The 16,552-nt window shown below is 34.1% G+C and overlaps 2 protein-coding genes across 4 annotated transcripts in view; both read right to left on the minus strand.

Annotated features, from left to right (window-relative positions):
- Window positions 1–344: 344 nt before the first annotated feature.
- Window positions 345–2,638, minus strand: b3galt8 (beta-1,3-galactosyltransferase 8). The gene has a single exon (XM_056456923.1). The coding sequence runs from the start codon at window positions 2,385–2,387 to the stop codon at window positions 1,410–1,412; it is 978 nt and encodes a 325-aa protein (XP_056312898.1). The 5' UTR covers window positions 2,388–2,638; the 3' UTR covers window positions 345–1,409.
- Window positions 2,639–4,031: 1,393 nt separating this feature from the next.
- tncb (tenascin Cb) overlaps window positions 4,032–16,552 on the minus strand; it is a 61,866-nt gene continuing 49,345 nt past the window's right edge. For all 3 annotated transcript variants that reach the window (XM_056457864.1, XM_056457865.1, XM_056457866.1), the window contains 10 exons: window positions 14,521–14,664; window positions 11,788–11,907; window positions 11,564–11,707; window positions 9,615–9,745; window positions 9,380–9,512; window positions 9,099–9,250; window positions 7,661–7,757; window positions 7,368–7,529; window positions 5,437–5,600; window positions 4,032–5,337 (listed from right to left, as the gene is read on the minus strand). In XM_056457864.1, the coding sequence (XP_056313839.1) occupies window positions 5,227–5,337; window positions 5,437–5,600; window positions 7,368–7,529; window positions 7,661–7,757; window positions 9,099–9,250; window positions 9,380–9,512; window positions 9,615–9,745; window positions 11,564–11,707; window positions 11,788–11,907; window positions 14,521–14,664 (1,358 nt within the window). In that variant the 3' untranslated portion in view covers window positions 4,032–5,226. The remainder of the gene's footprint in view (window positions 5,338–5,436; window positions 5,601–7,367; window positions 7,530–7,660; window positions 7,758–9,098; window positions 9,251–9,379; window positions 9,513–9,614; window positions 9,746–11,563; window positions 11,708–11,787; window positions 11,908–14,520; window positions 14,665–16,552) is intronic.

The raw sequence follows: 16,552 nt of genomic DNA on the forward strand, positions 1-16,552 counted from the left end.
AAGTAGGAATTTATGTTTTTAAATTGTAAATATATGGCCAATACTATTTTATACAATATAATCATTGTACAGTTGTCAACATTTGAAGTGGATCATCACCTTTCATCAAAGTTGTCCTAAAACTATTGAACAGCACCCATTCTTGTCCTAGGACAATTTTTGAAAACCATTTTTGATTCACTTTGAATGTTGACTACTGTATATGTGACTATAAATCACATTAAAGTCAAATAAATAAACTTTTTACTCATGTATACTTGGTGAGATATGACAATATTTGGCAGAGACACAAGTATTTGAAAATCTGGAATCTAAATACTGAGAAAATTGCATTGCAAGGAATATAAGTAATCAAAAAGTTTTTTTATATGTTTACAGTAGGACATTTACAAAATATTTCATGGAACATGACCTTTACCTAATATTCTAATACACACAGAGAGAAAAAACAGGAGCACAAGCATCTAGTTTAAACAAATACAGCTTTAGAAGGGCACATAATTTAGCCAATAATCTGCCAATAAAAAGAGATTGTCATTCATATTAGTAAATTTCGCCCTTTAAGCCAAATCCTGTAAATAACATAATTTCATAATTTTACATCCTTCTGGAGGACGATGGATTTTGGAAAAAAAGTCTTTGTTAATGTTTCTGTTATCTAAAGTGTTTCTAATCTCCACTTCAACCAAGTCCATGTTCTATTTTATCTGTATAACAATGACTATTTATGTTTATTATGTGTTATTATCAGTGTTGAGGGTAACACATTACAAGTAATGTGAGTTACATAATAATATTACTTTTTTTAAGTAACGAGTAAAGTAATGCATTACTTTTAAAAAATATGCAATAATATTTGAGTTACTTTTTTAACTTAATTCATTCGCTTTTAAAAAATAAATTGCTGAATTAAAATTAAAGTAGTCACAATGAATCACGCAGTCCATGAGAGAATGTGTTCATTATTTTCAACGCATCGAAGAAAAGGAAAAGGAGATTGTCTCAATGGACAGTGATTTTACTTAAGACAAATAGGCCAAAAGTAGCAAACACATTGCTTTAAATTTTCTATTATTTGTACATACAGCATGTATAGCTCTGGGGTCAGGAAGTTCTCAGTTAACATTATCCTAATTTTTTTTATGTGTTTTTAAAGGTAAATGTAGGTGTATGTTATACAGTGTGTTAAAGTGCAGAGCTCCTCTATTAAAAAAAGAAGAAAAAAAAGTTCTGCGAAAGATCAAGCCTCAGCCAGGTAATAAAAAGTAATAAAAGTAATGTAACTCATTACTTATCCTAAAAAGTAACTACACAACTAGTTACTTTTTTGGGGAGTAACTCAATACTGTAATGCATTACTTTCAATAGTAATTTCCTCAACACTGGTAATTATTATATTTTATTTGTTTTCAACATGTAAAACGAGACTTCTGAAAGTCATGCCAGATGCGAAGAAGATACTTTGGCTTAAAACCATTGACTATAATGCGCGTGGCAAAAGTGCATCTTTCATATTTAAGTCTGCGCACCTCAAAAAGATTTCTAAGTCCAAGAAACTTTGTTGCATAAACTGGTTTTACACCCAGCACGTCCAGACACAACCCCACATAGACATCTTCAAGTGGAATTGGTTGCACAAATCTTGAGGCCCATGATATTTTTCCAGCCAAGTCAGTGGAAAAAAGATAGGCAGCTCCCGAAACGTATGGTGGATACCAGGATTTTGCATAAAGATCCTTAGAGATGTACCATTTGTTGATGCTGTCCCTGTGTGGAATTGCATCTGAAATGACCGATCCAGTGATGTAGTCTTTCCTTGATTCACCCCGGCCATGCAGGTAATCCACCAGGTAATACACATTAAGAAAGATATCAGCATCAATCTTCATGGCATACCAAGCACTCTGGCAGTAGGTGGCTACCCAATTCATAATCATCATTGTTTTGACTGTAAGATTTTGGTAACTGTCCACAAAATCCATCTGAATAATATCTCCATGTTCCTTGCTCTCCTTCTGAAGGTGTTCCTGTAGTACTGGGTCACTTCTTGCAGGCTGACCAACGACAAACAAATGCAAAATACTCACACCAGGAACCAAGCCATCTTGACCCCACGTTCTCCTGATAGCAGTCCTCGCCTCTGCGTCTTTGAGAGTAACTGGGATCATCAGAATTAGGAAAGGAGTCTTCTTCTCACACACTTCTGGCTGGTTCAGTATAAACCTGTATGTTGAAGGTGAGATTACTTTATGGAGCTCTTTAGAGATAGGACTATTTCTCGGAACAGACGGATCAAAAACTGAATTGTTAAAAGCGACGAAAACAAGTGTTATTAACCCTGCTACAGCAAGGTACGTTAAAAGTTTGAATCGCGATCGTTTTCGCATGGCGAGATACAAGGTTGGGGGAAGTTAGTAGAGTTGTGCGTCAGGTTAAACCAACCTCGGTCGTATGCTTGGTGGAAACGCCCAACCCCCCCGACACTTGTTTTGACTCGTAACCTTTGTAAAAGTGATCGACTAAATAGTAAATCAACCGCTAACCCACTTCTAAAGTAGTTTCATTTTGTATTTTCTACCTGTTAACTTCATCACAATGAACTAGCTAAGCTAAGCTATAGATTATTTGAAATATTTACAGTATCTCGGGGGAGTGTTTTATCCAGAGTTGCCAGATTACATTGGGATACTGTATACAGAAGCGAAAGTGTGATTTAATAAGGACATTCATTTTCTCTATTTGCAGTGCCAAGATTAAGAAAATTGTTTTATTAGTATTATTAATAATATAGATGTTCACGAAACCTGCACAATTATTAGAAACTCAGGTAAAAATGTCTGTACTTGTTTAAACGCATTTTTCGCGCACAATCTGGCAACGCACGATGTTACGAGGAAAACATCACTGCTGAGGTTTAGTTGCTAATAGACACAGACGTGACGTCGAGCAAGAATGTTTATGTAGTAGCCTACATGAGCAAGCATATTCAAAAAGGAGGATGAAGAGCGCAGTCTGATATTGACAATTTCAATCACAAGGTTTAAACATTTACGATGTCATCCGACAAAAAAGTTGTTCTTATTTTTCGCCTTTACCTGGCAACCAGGTAACTGCGAATTAATTGATTAGTGATAAATGGTTCTAATATAATTTAATCAGACAATCAGATTGCATAGTCACACTTATACTTGAATAAAATAAAAATTGCAGCAGCTTAAAAATAGCAATAGCTATGAAACAGCTTTTGTTAAAGTGTAACAGATTTTATGATACATTGTACCAAAGTTTGTCTTGTCTTGAATCACTGGGTGAGGCAAAGTGTTTATATTCAGATCAATAATGTTTAGCATGACTAATCCATAGAGGATAGCTGCTACTATAGTGTTTTTGAGCAAGAAATTTACAGTCTGTTTTATTAACTAATACACTGTAAACATTATATGATAAATTAGTGATGACAGAATATGTTTTTAGTTCATAGTAACTTATATAACTAAGTTACGCATGTTCTAACTTAATTTTATAAGCTACGCAAGCTGTTTTAAGTCAGTTTAACATAAAATAAGTTAAATGGACTCATAAGGCAACCAGGATTTTCTTACAGTGTAGTTTCAAGATATAGGCTATATTCATTCATTCATTCATTCATTTTCTTTTCGGCTTTTCTAATCTGGGGTCACCACCGCGGAATGAACCGCCAACTTATGTAGCATATGTTTTACGCAGCGGATGCCCTTCCAGCTTCAACCCATCACTGGAATACACCCATACACTCTCATTCACACAAATACACTATTGGACAATTTAGCTTACCCAATTCACCTATATATAGCATGTTTTTGGACTGTGGGGGAAACCGGAGCACCCGGAGGAAACCTCTGGAAAGAACATGCAAACTCCTCACAGAAATCCCAACCAACCCAGCTGAGGCTCGAACCAGCGACCTTCTTGCTGTGAGGCCCCCGCGCTGCCCATATAAGTCTATATGAAAAAGGTTCATTATTCTGCTGTCAAAAAATTGTAAACAATAATTATTAAACAAAATCTGTTTTATTGTAAGAGGGGTTACAAAGAAACACCTGTTGTACACCCATTTAATAAACAAACAAACAAACAAACAAAAATATTCAAATACCAAAACGAGACATAATTTACACAGGTTTTGTATAGGGTCAGTGGTTTAGTCGATAGCAGGGTAGGGGCAAACACGAAGACTTATTCTGTATATTAATTCTTTTTTTTTGCAAACAGAACTTTCATATAAGGCTATGTTTACAACAATTCCAAAAACCCAGCTGTTACTTTTTCTTTCTGAATCTTGAACATTACACAAGCTCATAACTAGCGAACACAGCATCGCTTAAAACCAAAAAACTGAACATAGGTCCTGCCTTAACTTTTGCTTTTTTAAAATCTTTCTTTTAATAACAAGCAACAAATGTTCTTATGCTCTGTGACTGAATGCCAATAGAGGTATAGGGTACAGGAAACACGACGAAAGGTGCATATAAATGAACACTTAGCAGTACTGTAAAGGTACCGTTTCTGGAAACTGATCAGCAGAATGCAGGACTTTGTGGGAGAGAGAAGACAGAGCGCATGGATACTTAGATTTATCACATACAGCAAAGAAAGAGATTAAAAAAAAGTAAAAATCTCAGAGCCTCCCCACTAGATATTTTTTTCTTAATCCAAAGTTTTTATCATGTGCTTTTAAACTTCTCAACCTAACTGAGAAAATAACATATTAAGGAAGAGGCTCTAATGCAAAAAAACACCACACACAAACAATTCAACTCTCTCCACAGTAACTGTATGGATAGAAAGAATAATATCAGTATTTTTTTAAAACTTGAAAGCACCAAGCCAAACTCAAAATCTCCTCTCTGTCTGCATTGTGTTTTATGTTATCGGAGGGTCTGTCTTTGGTGTGCTTATGATGAACAGGCACAGTGTGTAATGTTTACCACTTCACTATGAGTCTATTGGTTTACTGTCAGATTGATGTGGACAGAAGTGTATACACATACACGACCGTGTTAGGACTTTAGCTTTGAATGGGGGGTGGGGTGAAAACTTTTGTTGTTGTATTTGTTCTCCATGAACAGGAGAGTGTAGAGAGCAGGCCGGGCTCCTGGCAGTGGCTTTGGTAGATGAAGGGGATGAGATGATGCAGGAGGAACTGGGGCCAAATGGGTTGGTTGATTCCAGCTGAAGCTTAGTGGTTTATGATCGCTTTTTTCTTCCCTCAAAGTTTCTGAAGTTGGCAGGCCTGATCTTCATCTCTGCAAACTCCACCGAGTGCTCGTGACCCTTCCAGTGGAACCAGTTTACACCCTGGGGATGAAATCATTTAAATTATGTATACGTTTCGTAACCTCATCAATAGTCTATTAAAGGGAATCTGTCTGTAGAAAGCATGTATGAAATGTGTACCTTGCTGTGGCTGTTGTCTCCATATCTGCCCATTATATTCACTCGATGACAGTTTTTATACCAGAAAGCTCCCTTATATGACAGAGCACAGTTGGTGACCGCTATATCGTTGTCATTATCGTAAGTTGAGAATGGACGGCCGTGATGATACGTCATTGAATCACCTTTAAAAAACAAAAAGAATCATGGAATAAGTCAGAGCTGAATACGGCTATCATTGATTGCTAACGTATTGTAGACTTACTTAGAGTTCTACATGGCAACTAACAGTTGACTTGTAATTCCAAAGTTACTTAACTTTATCATGTCATTATTAGGGCCAGACAGAATCTGCAGACATTTTTTTGCTATTTTTGCTGAGAACTTTGTAAAGAGTTATTTGGAATGATATTGGGAGTATCTTAACTAAAAACTTAATATATGAAATAAAAGTAACAGCTTTTTAACTTTTATTTAATGTTTGCAATGCAAATTCATCTAGATCCACTTATTTGGTAAACATAAGCAAGTATATCATAAAATATATCTACTAAAAGACAGAAAATATGACTTTACAAACTGTAGTGTAAATAAATCAAATGAACACTTTCATATTAATCAATAACATTACTGAAATTAATTTATAAACTGAATAAATATAAATTCACACACATTTACACAAGTAAATAAATAGAGTCACTGATGGACTAAAAATCTGCAGATTTCTGCGCACGCAGATTTCGTGTGGGTCTAGTCATGAACTCAATTATTACTATAAACTCAGTGATAAGAACAGATTACGCGAATACATCTGCTAATAATACTAGGAACTGCAAAAGTTCCTCCAGTGTGAAAGGGAACCTAAAAGGGAACTTCAAAATAGTTTTAGCATATATAAATTTAAGTAGTTCGCTGGCGAAATGAACTCTAGAAAGGAGCATTTCTCTAATAATTTGCACTACATCAGCCAATAGTGATGTACTAATTATTTAATTTGTTTACATAAATCTGTCATGACAACATGTAATGAAAGCTGCTGTTTGAGTTTATTTTCAACAAACAAACGGGAATAAAAAAACATTTTATAATTAGATCTTTGTGCAATTAACATAGTCGCATACAATTATAAATATGAGTGTTATGTCTAAAAATACTTAGTAGGTTTTTTAGAAAGTTGCACAGTATTTTACATTAATCATACAGTCAAACACTTTGTAATAAAAATGAACAACACTTACAATAAGTTAGGATTATCAGCGGTTTATGGTTATCGTGTATAATTATGCATAACTTACTATTCATGTCAATTAGATGTAACATGTAAAATAAAGTGTCAGGGCTCTATTGTTAATTGCATCCTTTCATTTGATAATAATATGTAATATGCAAGTTTACAGCCTCAGCAGAGAAAGAATTTTCTTATCCTCGTGAAAAAAATGCCATTATAACTAAATTTAAGGACAGAGCCACAATTAGTTCTTTAAACTAATGAAAAATACTAATTTTGTTTTCCACGTACTGTACATATCAAATACAAACTAAACATCACTTTTTTAATATATGCATATAAATTGTGTAGTAAATTAATTAAATTAAATTAATTAATTATTTAACTAAATTAATTATTTAGAAGCATAATTCAAGCAAACATGAAAATCTACTCTATTTCAAGTGCTTCCAACCCTATAAGTTCTACTGAACATAAATTATGATATTTTGAAGAAAGCTGAAAACCTGTAATCATTGGCTTCCATGGTAGAAAAAATACTTTAGAACCAGTGGCAACTGGCTTCCAATATTCTTCAAAATATGTTATTTTGTGTTCAATAGATGAAAGAAAGGCAAACAGGTTTGAAAAGAGTGGATGGTGAGTAAATAATAGCACAGTTAAATATTTGGGTGAACTATCCCTTTAAAAATAATTATAAACAGAGGTAAAGAGAAGACTTCACCTGCTGTGCCACTGTATCCTCCAACATGGACTTTGTAGCGAGCACGTGGTTCAGAGATTGAAAACTTGTCATATTGCGCGTATGCAGACTCTCCCTTATCTCTGAGGTCCACACGCAGCTCATACTGCCCAAAGGAGGTGATCTTATGGAGGTTAGATAGACCTGCAGACACACACAATGAGATTTGTAGACCAACATTTGCGAAAATCACACCGTATCAACTATACCTCTAGGCTTCTGTGCTTCCTAAAGCAATAGTAGCAATTTTTATGTGTGCAGAAATATAAACATACCAAGCCAGAATTCATCATTCAGGTCACCAAAGCCTGCCGTGTAGTTCTTCCAGTTTCTGAAAAACTCCACTTTACCACTCTGCCGCCTCACAAACACCTGCGTGGAGGTGCAACAATATAGTATTAACTTGTGTATTAGCATCTGTGTTCTGATACAAGAGGCTTTTATAGTAAAAAAGTAGGACATAAAGCTCATATTTGAGGCAAGAACATCTCATATTCTGATTGCATTTACAGTTATAGTTGACAAAGTATAAATAATCGTTTCATTTCAAAATACATATACATAAATTAAATTAATATAAAATTCTGGCGTTATATTATTATATTATTTACAGTAAAGTGAAAAATATACACCTTTTATTTATGCCACGTTCACACATAATGATAGATTATCTGATTGGCTTATCAATAGTCTGTATATTCATGTGTGGAAACTGTACTATCATGCCCAAAAACAAGAAAAAACACGCAACTTGGGAGATTCAAACATCAAAGGTGACCTATTTTGACCCTTTTTACAATACCTAAAATAAGTCTTTGATGTCCCTAGATTGTGTATATGATGTTTCAGCTCAAAATACCCCACAAATAATGTTTTATAACTCTTTAAAACGGCCTCTTTTAGACTTTGATCCTAATTGCGCCATTTTGGTGACTGTCCCTTTAAACTCAAATGAGATGAGGCGGAGCTACACATGCATATGTGTCAGCATAGAGGCAGATTCAGAAACAAGACTAATGTCCTATGCTAATCAAGGAGAGATCATCATTAATGGGCGGGGCTTCCCCACCCTGATGACATGAACAATAGGAGTATGTCAAAGTGTTTCTGCTGACTGTTTTGAAGTGTGATTATTAAAAATAAAATGAATCAATTTTAGCATTAGAAGCTGCTTATATTCACATATTGATGTCACACAACCATGTTTAAACCCCTTATAATTGTGATTTCTGCATAATAGGTCCCCTTTAATGTATGTTGAAATCTCCTTAAAGTTTGTGCTCCTAGTTAATTAGCCATGATACACAGTTTAAAACAATCATTATCATTTTTTCCCTTTATTGCTGGTTTAAAGATTAACACCGAAGGCACAATCACTTTTACAAACAGTCTGCAGTAATGTGGTAAACACTAAAATCTGGGGGTTTAATAGTGTAAGCATTCTGGCTATTGGAATTTTAAGATTAAACCCTGCTGGGTCTTGGTCCCCCGCTGTGCAATGCTATTAAAATAATCTTAAAATCGGCCCTGACTAAAATGGCCCTTTTTTCTGTTAAACGCATATAAATATTCAGTACATACAAAAGCAGCTGAACAACAGAGTACAAAGCAATAGCATCACACAGTAAACACATTGTTACTCAATACTGTTGCAACATCACAGGTGATGAGAAATGTCTTGTGTGTGCGGTAATTCAAGAAAGCATGACTCACGATCCAACCGCCTCCATCGGTGGTCATATCACAGTAGACCTGCAGGGGTTGACTCTCATCTCCACGCAGGTAAATGGTGTACAATCCTGAGGTGGTGTCCCCATTCAGCAGAGCCTGCGAGCAGTCTTTAGGATGCTTATACAGCACTCCAACTGTGATAAACAAAGAAAAAGTGTTTGTCCAACAGCCGCTTCATGTAATTTAGTATCTTCACATCCAAAACTGAATGAAATAACTTTTTAATTGTGTAATAAAACTGTCATTTTGTCATGTTGTCTCACTGGTGAGGAAGACTGTAGAGATGACTCTGCTTCTCTTTGGTCCAGCGATGGCCTGCAGTTTGACTGTATACTCTGTGGAGGCGGTGAGCTGGGACATGCTGTAAAATGTTGCTGTGGGGCTGAGGACCACCTCCTGAGCAATGAAAAATAGAGAAATTAGCAAACTCCAGTGTTATAGGCACAAATGAACATCTCTAAATTATGCTTGGTCTTTAATTTGATGGTGTCTTCTCACCTTGACTACACCATCAGCGGACTCAAAGCTGAGGATGTACCCGCTGATGTCTGCTCTTGGCGGCTTCCACGTCAACATGGCGGTCTCTGTTTGAATGTTACTGGCAGCCAGATTCTGAGGAGCATCAACATCTGTGGAAGGGGGGATTTAGTTGTTAAAGTGGTATTGAGGATGATTAATGATATATAAATTATAAGCATTTAGTTGACAATGCACAAATATGACAAAGTATTTTATATGAGCTAGAAATTTTACAGATTTAAAATTATACGGAATTTTATTCCAAAACTTGTTTTTTCACAAAGTTTACACAGGAATCAGAGATTGAGATTCAATACATTTTAAGACCTTTTTTAAGACTCTTTGCATAGATTTTAAGACCTCATCACGACTTCAGGTTTCAACCAGTAACATTGCCGACATTTTAACTTGCAGTATATTTACTAAATACTGATTGCAAGAAACGAATCCTAAACTAAAGCTGTATTTATATACTGAATAAAAATGTTAATACAGCAGGTGGCGCCTTTACAACAGCAGGAATAACAGTGTCGTGATGTCCAATCTAGCAGGATTTGTTTGATTTCAAATACACAGCATCCCAATATATTGCTAAAGACAAACTTTAACACACCAATACAAAATTTAATACCTTGTGAAATAGCATTTAAGACTTTTTAGTACTTTTTAAGGGCCATAAATCTAAATTGATTTATCATTTTTTAACTTTAAGGCCGCGTTGTAACCCTATTACATCTTAAGTAATTTTTTTAATTAAATAGCAGATTTTAAGAGAAAGTACACATGAATTTCCTATGTTTTTTAACCATGATATTAATTTTCATAGACACTAGCATTTCTTAAAATTTCTTCATCATCACAATGTTCCAAAACCATGATTTCCATGTGTAAAGTACATCTAACATGTTTCTACATATGGTTTACAGTATTTTTGCACATGTAAAATACTTGTTTTTTTTCCTTCCATTGTTTCTATCCTTAATAATGATTCATATAAAATCGTATTGATGTAACATTTCAAAAGGTTGAAATACTGTATGTAAAATACTCTCATTAACATAATATTTTTTAATTACTTAAACAAATTCTCAATCATGATTCGGAAAAAAAGTATAAAGATATTATTATATGATTTTAAATTTTATAATTGAATATTTTACTGATTTAATGCAAAATTTGACCCTGGACAAAACTAAATGTAATTTTTTTTTTTTTTAATTGAGATTTATACATCATGAAATATGAATAAATAAGCTTTCCACTGATGTTTGGTTTGTTAGGACAGAACAAAAATTGACTGACATACAACAATTCTACAATCTGGAATCTGAGGGTTCAGAACAAATCTAAATATAGACAAAATTGCCCTTACAGTTGTCTAAATTATTCTTAGTAATGCATATTACTAATCTAAACAGTAGAACACATACAGCATACTCTTCAGAACATAATCTTTACTTAATATTGTAATGATTTTTGGCATAAAAGTAAAATGTATCATTTTGACACATACACTGTATTTTTTGCAACTCGCAAAAATATACCCATGCAATATAAGACCAAGGTCCAGGGTCACAAATTAGCATTTACAAGACTGCCAAACCTGAGATTTTATGCCAGTAAAAAAAAAAAAATTTATAAAATAAAAAAATAAAATAAAATAAAATAAAAGTTGTAATAGAATAGGCACTGAGGTAAATCTTCATAATTGTTTTATGTAATACTATATATATTATAAGTATTAATGTAATACTAATGTATATTGTATTGTAATAAATCTTTAATGGATTTAGTTCTACAGTTGGACACTAGTAGTGGGCAAAGTAAATAATTTCATAATTTTCTTTCTTCAAAAGTGGTCACCAGGCCAAACATGTACAGTATATTACCAGAAGTGTGTTGTAGTGTTTGTCTGTCCATCACCTCACCTGTAGTGAAGTCAGTGCTGGTTGCCGCGCTCTTGGCTGTGTCTCGGAATGCATAGACTTTAACAGTGTATAAAGTAGCAGGAGTGAGTGAGCTCATCTCAAACTCCACCGTGTTCCCAGACACCCTTTCCATCACTGGAGCCACTGACAAACAACAAAACACACAACTGAGACTCACTGCTTCCTTCTGTCCCGCAAGAACAATGACTGATAGTCTGAGTTACCACTGTCTGCGCTGTACGTGATCACATATCCGTCTACAGTGGCGATGGACGGCTGCCACAACAGCAGGGCTTCAGTGTCACTGATGTTTACTGCTGTCAGGCCTCGAGGTTTATCCAGAGCTGAGGGCCAACAGATACACACAGACACATGAGAGAAGCAAAAAAAAAAAAAAAAAAAAAAAACACTCACAGACAGCCTGGAGGCCATTAATAAGCTTCTGCCAGACTGGAAAGTAAAATGTGTACAACTTATGACTCCGTATTACTGTCTTCTGTAGAGCTGCTTTTAAATTGACTTTGCAGTTGCATTAATATTTGTTTTCAGTCATTTTTATGTACAGTTGCAGTCAGAATTATTAGCCCTCCTTTGAATTTTCTTTTAATTTTTAAATATTTCCCAAATTATGTTTAGCAGAGCAAGAAAATCTTCACAGTATGTCTGATAATGTTTTTTCTTCTGGAAAAAGTCCTACTTGTTTTATCTTGGCTAGAATAAAAGCAGTTTTAATTTTTTTAAAGAACCATTTTAGGGTCAAAATGATTAGCCCCTTTAAGCTATATATTTTGTTTCGATAGTCTACAGAACAAATACAATAACTTGCCTAATTACTCTAACCTAGTTACCCTAATTAACCTACTTAAGCCTTTAAATGTCACTTTAAGCTGTATAGAAGTGTCTTGAAAAATATCTAGTCAAATATTATTCACTGTCATCATGACAAAAATTAAATAAATCAGTTATTAGAAATGAGTTATTAAAACTATTATGTTTAGAAATGTGTTGATGCTAATAATTCTGACTTCAACTGTATGTATAATAGGGGTGTGACAAGATCTTGTATGACGAGATCTCGTGAGATTAAATCGTGATGAGATTTCTCGTCGAGGTGAAAAGTTGTCACGTGAGTTGTGATGTTATGATGGAGCATGAGGGTGAATTTAGCACTGAAGGTTGGAGGTAGGATTAGATTTGAACTGCAAATCAAGTGCTTTGCACACACCAGGCTGGGTTCGAGAGTTGCGCGAGTCACTCGGTTGCTTGGGCAAGTGTGACGTAACAGATTTTTTTTTTTTTACCAGAATTCAGCGGCTGCCACGTCCAACCGAGGCTACAACTGCAGCCACACACATTAACCATGTTTCATATCTATGTGATAGAACAGCACTTCAGATATGCTTAAAGTCATAGTCGTTGTAAACACATATGGAGTATTCCTATTTCAGTTATTGAAGTGTAGAGTAAAGAACGTAATCATACTATTACCACCATGTAGGACTTTTAGCCGCATTTTGCGACAGGATAAGACCTACACACAGTATTCTGTGCACCTACAGAGTCAGTAAAAGACCACAGACACATCTCTAAGCGTGCGCTCACACACACAGACACACACACACACACACACAGTGAACTTCTGGAGACTCGAGACACACGCCTTCATCATCACCGAACACACGTTTATACTGTCGGCCTGCAGTATCAAATTAGATAAAAAAAACTTTCTTATATCAGTCCTTACTTTATATTTGCATTCAGTAGCTCAGAGTTTGTGACGGTGGCATGAATGAAATCTTGCTGAATGGAAGTAAAACTGCTAAAAAAAAAAAAGAAATACCACAAATTACATGAATTTTAAGTTCAATTTGTGGAAAGGAGTTTGATTCCTTATGTGAAATTGTACCTGAGAGAAACCAGTCAGTAGAGTTTATAGCAAAATATTTTGCAGTGTTTGCATGTCCTTTACAGCAAAGATTTCAGTATAGAATAGAAAAAATAGAAATAAAATAAAATACCATTTATTACATTTTTTAAAGCACCTAAATTGTTTTGCAGTTTGATTTTTTTTTTCAGTTGAATCAAAATAAATTTTCCATTCATATATTAGTAAAATATTTTGCTAATATTTAAATTCTATATAAAAAGAATTATATATTTTTTTCCTTTAACGTAGGCTGTTAGTGTTTGCATGTCCTCTACTGCATAGAATTCATTAAAATAGAAGTTAAAAAACATTTATTACAAGTTGATTTAAAAAAGCACCTAAATAGTTTTGCAATTTGTGATTTATTTTTTCAGTTGAATAAAAGCCTTTTCATCCATATGTTTCATCACTGAAGATTTTTTAAAAAGTGTAAAAATCTCGTCTCGTTCACGTGATTCCAATCTCGTGTCTTGTCTCGTCTCGTGGAGTAAGCATCTCGTTACACCCCTAATGTATAATAATAATAATATATCTATAAATTAATTTTGTAATCTTAATCTAAATAATTACAATCTAAATATATCTTAAACTTGAACTTAAATGTGATCCTAAACGGTGAACTACTATTTTTCATTTGGATTTAGTTTAAATAAAAACTAAACTACTAAAAACTATTTTTCTTTGATATTATATAAATGGACACAACCAAAATACAAAATGAAACCTACATTTAAAATAATAAGTGTTTTATATAGTTTTAAGATTAATTTGTAGCTGTTTAATACTCTAAATATGTTCTATATCTGTACTGTATGTAATAGGACTCGCCTGACTAAATGTATAATGTAAGGGAAAAGTATATTGTAATATTATAATATATTAATATATAAGAGATATAATTTTTATCTTAATTAGTTTTGCTTATTTAATAAATAGTCAGAATTATTCACTTTCTGTGATAATTATCTAAGTGAGAGTTTTCCTTAGCATACTTTTCATGAGATAATAATAACATTAGGTCGCACTATACCTGTCGTGACCCTTTCAGATCCGGGTTCACTCTCCTCCAAGCCCTTGACAGCGATGACCGTGACCTGGTAGGTGACACCAGGGGTCAGATTGGAGAGCATAGCTTGAGACTCTCCTCCATCCACTCTCAGTGTCAGAGGACTGCCTGCAGGGGGAGACAGAGACCTGCAATCAGCTACTCGTCCCTTTACACGCTAGAGAGCAGCACTCTGTGATTGATTGACAATGGTGAAATACAAGAATGCTGTCCTAATGGATAAAACAGAGTGTTTGATTGATGATATGCACTGATAGTTTCACATTACTGAAGACGGGACTAATCTAAACACCGGGACAGGTCACTGAGAAGCCAAAAGGACACTATGAGACCTTTGGGGGACATCTTTTTGAATCGATCAATTTATGATGCCAAAACAGCAGTCTGGGAGAATTTCCGCCGCAACTTATGCAATATATTACATAAGAAACAATTTATGAGAAATCATAAACTGAGGAAGTACAAATAATACTCTGATTTGCCAGCAGGCAGCTGTCCAAATTCATAGAAAACCACACAGTAAAGTCTCACTTTCTGAGAATGAATTGTGTGTCAAAATGGTGAAGCAGAACGCTTTAGGTTTATTTGCCAACCAAAAGATTTAAATGTGCTATAAATAGTACTAATAAAACAGGCCATTTTCATTCAAGTTTGAGCATATCCATATAGTGAATATAGACTAGAATTAAGCCAAAAAACACATAGAATGATCCTATGCAGCATGTGTAATGTGTCTCAAGTGTTCTGAAGGTACACAATAGAAACTTGGCTGTCTTAAAAAAGTCTGGACTAAAACAAGCCAAAATTGAATGTATTATTTAACCAAAATCTTATCATTGAATGTTTAGGCTTGTGTATTCATGCATGATTCAGTTGTGTTGCATTGAATACAGAGAAAAGTACATAATTTGTAAGAAATCAAGACAAACAACTAATACAATTTAATATATTTCATGCATTTTCTTCCCTGAGGTCCTATAAATATACATGAAGTGTTTGTCGCAAATAACAAGTGACATTCATTTGACAACCAAAGTTCCACTCTGGAGATATTCTACGAAGAATATTATGTGAAGGAAGTGTGTTTGTTTTATTCTATTCATCTTGACTAATCAAAATAGTGTATTTTCAGTGTCAATCAGAGTGAACCGCTGTGCTAACAGCGTTTCATTAACACAGATATTTGTATTGATGTTTGTTTTTCACCAAACCCTATTATACAGTGCTTAGCATAATTGAGTGCACCCCATTTTGAAAATGAATATGGTCACACTTTATTTTGATGGTGCATTTGTTGAGTTACATTGCATCTACATGCCAACTAATTCGCATTAGATTATAAGTAGACTGTTAGGTTGCGGTTAGGATTAGGGTTAGTATAAAGTTGACATGTACTTGCAAAGTTTCTTATAGTCAGTTAAATGTCTGTTGAAGGAGCAGTAGCAACAGATATTAAGCAGACAGTCTACTAATACTCAAATGTACCATCAAAATAAAGTGTTACCATGAATATTTTTATTCATGTGTCTGTGAATATAAACAATGTATTTTGGTGCATTTAAACAAAACTGATTTATTAAACAGATGAATTTATTCAAATAATATTTTAGTCACCAAACATATTTCGAAATTGAAAGATAATACAATTAAATTCAAGCAAAATATTGCAAAAATAAATTACACCCTACAAATTTGTAACTAAATTTGTACTTTTTTTGCTTCTCTTGATTTTTTCTCTTTTTTAAAAAAAAAATGTATTGTAGATTTTGGACTGTTAACTTAAACTATTTTGTTAAATAAGCTCCAGCTTTGGCTTTAGTACTGACTAATCTAATGTATATGCACAAATATAATATTTTATAGCATCCTATTAAAATATGAGTTTAAACGATTTGTGAGGGGTGTACTTATAAATGCTGAGCACATGTTGCGTGGGACAAATTTATTATTTATTTCTTAGAAAAAGCCTAATGCTTCTTGCTATTCACTTTAATAT

Source organism: Danio aesculapii, chromosome 5 (genome assembly GCF_903798145.1).
Source record: "Danio aesculapii chromosome 5, fDanAes4.1, whole genome shotgun sequence".
NCBI lineage: Eukaryota > Metazoa > Chordata > Actinopteri > Cypriniformes > Danionidae > Danio > Danio aesculapii.